At 49.6% G+C, this 3,934-nt stretch overlaps 1 protein-coding gene across 1 annotated transcript; it reads right to left on the bottom strand.

Moving 5' to 3' along the window:
• Positions 1–2,499: 2,499 nt before the first annotated feature.
• LOC119275387 (putative cyclin-dependent kinase F-2) lies at positions 2,500–3,711 on the bottom strand. The gene has a single exon (XM_037556244.1). The coding sequence runs from the start codon at positions 3,683–3,685 to the stop codon at positions 2,732–2,734; it is 954 nt and encodes a 317-aa protein (XP_037412141.1). The 5' UTR covers positions 3,686–3,711; the 3' UTR covers positions 2,500–2,731.
• Positions 3,712–3,934: the final 223 nt, after the last annotated feature.

The following is a 3,934-nucleotide window of genomic DNA, read 5'->3' as shown; positions in this document are numbered from 1 at the left end:
TCGACTCGCCTGCTTTAGGCATACCGGCAAACAACGCGCGGGCACCAAGCTGCTCCACACTGGCGTCCGCGCCCGGACAAGCTGCAGTGATGAGCACTCCAAGAAAAGCAGCGGTGCCACGTTGACGTCGAAGATGAAGAGCACTTTCCTGGCGGTAGATGCCGGGGACTACCTACCAAGCTGCTTGGAGGCATAGTAGCACATAGCCTTGTAATGCTCCGACCATGGCGGTGTCCACACGGTCGGTGCCAATGACAGGGTCCCGCGTCCCAGGCTCCGCCCTCCACCACTCCATGTCCACCACCACGACCTCCACCTCCACCTCCGTTGGTCATCTGCTTCTTGAGCGGCGCCGCCTCTGCCTTTGCTTTGAGCGGCGATTTTGTCGTGTCTCCAAGTTGATTTCCCGGGTGAGCTTGATCGTCGGATCCTCCACCACTGCCTTCTCCGGCGGCTTCTCCTGCGGTTCCACACGTCGACGATGGCAAAAAGGGCGGGAATTAGGTGGAGAGAGGTGGTATGGAAGAGGAGAGTGGGGGATTTTGAGGAAACAATGCAGCCAGCTATAAAAGCATGGGCTCTGCCTTAGTTTTTGGTGGGCCAAGGGTGTCAGAGTCCTACATGGCTCGTGTCTGGACTCTCGCAACCCCCCCCCCTCGTTTGGTCTTGGTTTGCGGGAAAATTGTTTTCCGAACTGCTCCGCGGACCGATGGGGGTCGCCGTTGGATGGCTTGTGGGGTCTGGACAGTCGTGTCCTCATGGATACAAGCGGTGTGGGTCGGTGGAGATACCTTAGTTCTCTATTTCATCACCTTTTGGTTATGTGATGACAAAGGGGGGGATGAGTTAGTCTTCAAGCGGGTTTCATATATGGGCATATTTTGTTAAAGTTACAACTCTCGTTCTTCAATTGATGATTTGTTGTAATGAGTTGTAAACTTTAAGTCTGGTGATGACATGAGATTTTTGAACTGTTGTTTCTGCATGCTGCTGCCCGTTATTACTTATGCATGCTGAAATTCTTCTGACCCCACTTCTCATTGTCCATTGCAATCTTTTCATACCATTTATTCAAAGTACTATGTTGGATTCCAAGATATAGAGGGAGATCTCCAGAATTACAACCTGCCATGTGCATTTGCATTCCATAGCAAATTCCTCATATGCACATCTTTAGAGAGAGGGTCTTGCCCTGCCGACTAGGGTTCGCTCCCTTGATTGCTCGCGGGAGCGACGCGAGGGGGGGTACAAGTTCGCCAGTCTTTCTGAACTTTTTCAACCTTCACCTTCTATGTTTAGGTGAAAACAAAAGGCTTTGTCCGGTGTTTGTCTCTATCAGTGTTTGTCTCTATCACACATAAATGAAAATGGTTTGTTTTCTTTGCATGGAAAAGCATGTATGCATGTTCATTGCTGATTACTACTCCAACTTATGTGACTTTGGTTCTGAAGAAGTGGCGGTGCTCTAAAAATAGGTGTTTCTTTTCTGATCAAATTATTTTTCATGCTTTTCCATCTTGATATACCTGAACATCCTCCATCTGGATTGTGTTTTGAGGTAATTATACTTGAACATCCTCCATGTTATTGCAGTTGCAAGTTTAAGAGAGAGAGACGAGGGAGGGATGGAGAGACGTGCTCATCCTCACTTTACCCAGCTGCTCTGCAATGGTCACTCTTCAGATGTTAATTAGCTATGAATGTCGTGGAAAACAAGTGGGTCATGTAATGGTCATTGATGCTGAGTTATGATTCTAAAAGATGCAATTAGCTTTACCTCTGGCTCTGGTTACCTAGAAAGCGTTATCTTCTCATATAGCAAGAGAACTTACTATTTGTGTTTTGCGTATTTTTTTTATTTGTTGTAAATACATCAATTATGTGGTCATTCAGTATTTTCATGAGGTATTTCCATATCTCTACAAAAGTATACTTACATTCAACACGATTAAGGTATAACTAGATGTATGTGTGTCAATTTCGGCTCTTCAGGTGATCATGTGTCACATGGTTATAGAGTTTTTTTAGCGTGGTGACATACCTTTGGCATTGTATCTCTTTCTAATTTTATTCTGCCACCTATCTATAATAATATTCTGGACCTATTTATAATATCACGATCGTGAAATAGTTGTGAGTTCTTTGGCCCATCCTCAATCAGCCTCTTAGCAAACTACCATACATGAATTTCCATTTCATTATCTTCCTATGCAATATATAGGAAGTTTTTATTCTCACAAAAAAATAGGAAGTTTTTGCTAATAACAGACCTAAATATTAAACAGTTTTATTGACTATCACAAAAAATTAAGTTTTTATTGGTTATAAGAGCGTTGCTCCGAACTGATGAAATTCAGCTTGCTAGTGGAATATCCTTCTTGGGTCAGCATTTGTTTGTCTTTGTTGGACTTGACATCTATTTAGTCCATGCATAAACATCAAAATTTTCAACTAGATTAGCAGATTCAGACCGGTCATAGAAAGCTCAACCCGATTCTGAAACTTGGCCTTTAACAGATTCAGACATTGTTGGTTCAAACTTGGCCTCCATCATGTAATTTCCATGCTACAATAACTGAAGGGTGAATCACTGATTGCTCAGAGGATTACATGGCGAGGAACCCATAAACTAAGTTTGGGCCCTGCAACTAATTACAGTACATACTAACACGGTAATTAAGCTAACTCAGTGTTAGTGGCACTGCACCTATCAGATGCTACATCAAGCTAATTAACTCCTCAGCGACACAAAGCCAGGGTGCTCTGCTCCTTTGGGCTTGCTGAACCACCGGTGCTCGAGCGCTTCCGCCGCCGTGATCCTCTCGTCGGGGTTGAAGGATAGCAGGCCGCTCAGGACCTCACGCCCGGCTTCTGAAAGCTCCTCCAAGAACTCCAAATCCAGCTCCCCCGTAGAAGTGATCTGGTCTCGCAGCTTGTAGATCTCGGCGAGCAGCTCCTCCTCTGTCTCCGCCACGAAGAGTGTCGCGCCGGTCAACATCTCCGCCATGATGCACCCAAGCGCCCACATGTCAACGGCCTGGCCGTAGTACCGGTTGCCTTCCAGCTGCTCCGGCGAGGTGTAAATCAGGGTGCCGACACAGCACTCCTCATAGGGCACTCCGGCCGGCTTCGCCCGCATCGCCGACCCAAAGTCACCAACCTTGAGCCCGCCGAAGAAGCCGACCATGACGTTCTCCGGCTTGAAGTCCCGATGGATGACGCCGGCTCCATGTATCTTCTTGGCCGCGTCCAGGAGTTGCTCCATCATCACTCGGGTCGCGTCCTCGGATACAGGCCTCCAGAGCGACTCGCGGAGGGTGCGGCCGTCGGCGACGAGCTCCATGACGAGGAACACATCCCCTGTCTTGGCGTCAGTCGCCACATCCAAGATCTCGATAATCGACTCGTGACCCCGGCACGCCGCGAGGCAGCCGGCCTCGCGGGTGATCGCGCGGATGTCGGGCGGGCCGTGCCCGCCGGCCCCGTTGCCGCGGACCCACTTCACGGCGACTTTCTTGCCGGTGCGGCGGTCGCGCGCCTTGAACACCTCGCCGTAGGTGCCTTCTCCAAGCACCTCAAGCTTCTTGTAGTCGGAGATGCTTCCAAACGCGTATCGGGGCTTCTTGCCGCCATGGACGCGCGGTTCTTGTCCCTCCGCCGGGCGCTTGCGGATGGCCGTCGACATGACCCGGGCTTAGAACGCGCGGCGAGAGCAGATCAGGGCAAGAGGGGCGGGGATTCGTGTGCGTCGGGAGCAGAGGAAGGAAGGATCGAGGATCAGGATGATAAGGATCGAGGACGAGGAGCATCGAGGCTGTTTATGGGCTGGCACTGGCAGCACGCGTCTCCGAACTGGCGCGGGATTCAGACAGATTGCGTACGCGTCGCGTTCATTTCAAATCTCTTCGTCACCCGCAAGCCAACTCGTACGTGT

This window comes from Triticum dicoccoides, chromosome 1A (genome assembly GCF_002162155.2).
Source record: "Triticum dicoccoides isolate Atlit2015 ecotype Zavitan chromosome 1A, WEW_v2.0, whole genome shotgun sequence".
Taxonomy (NCBI): Eukaryota; Viridiplantae; Streptophyta; class Magnoliopsida; order Poales; family Poaceae; genus Triticum; species Triticum dicoccoides.
Note: the sequence above shows the minus strand (reverse complement) of the source record. Positions and strands in the feature narration are given on the sequence as shown.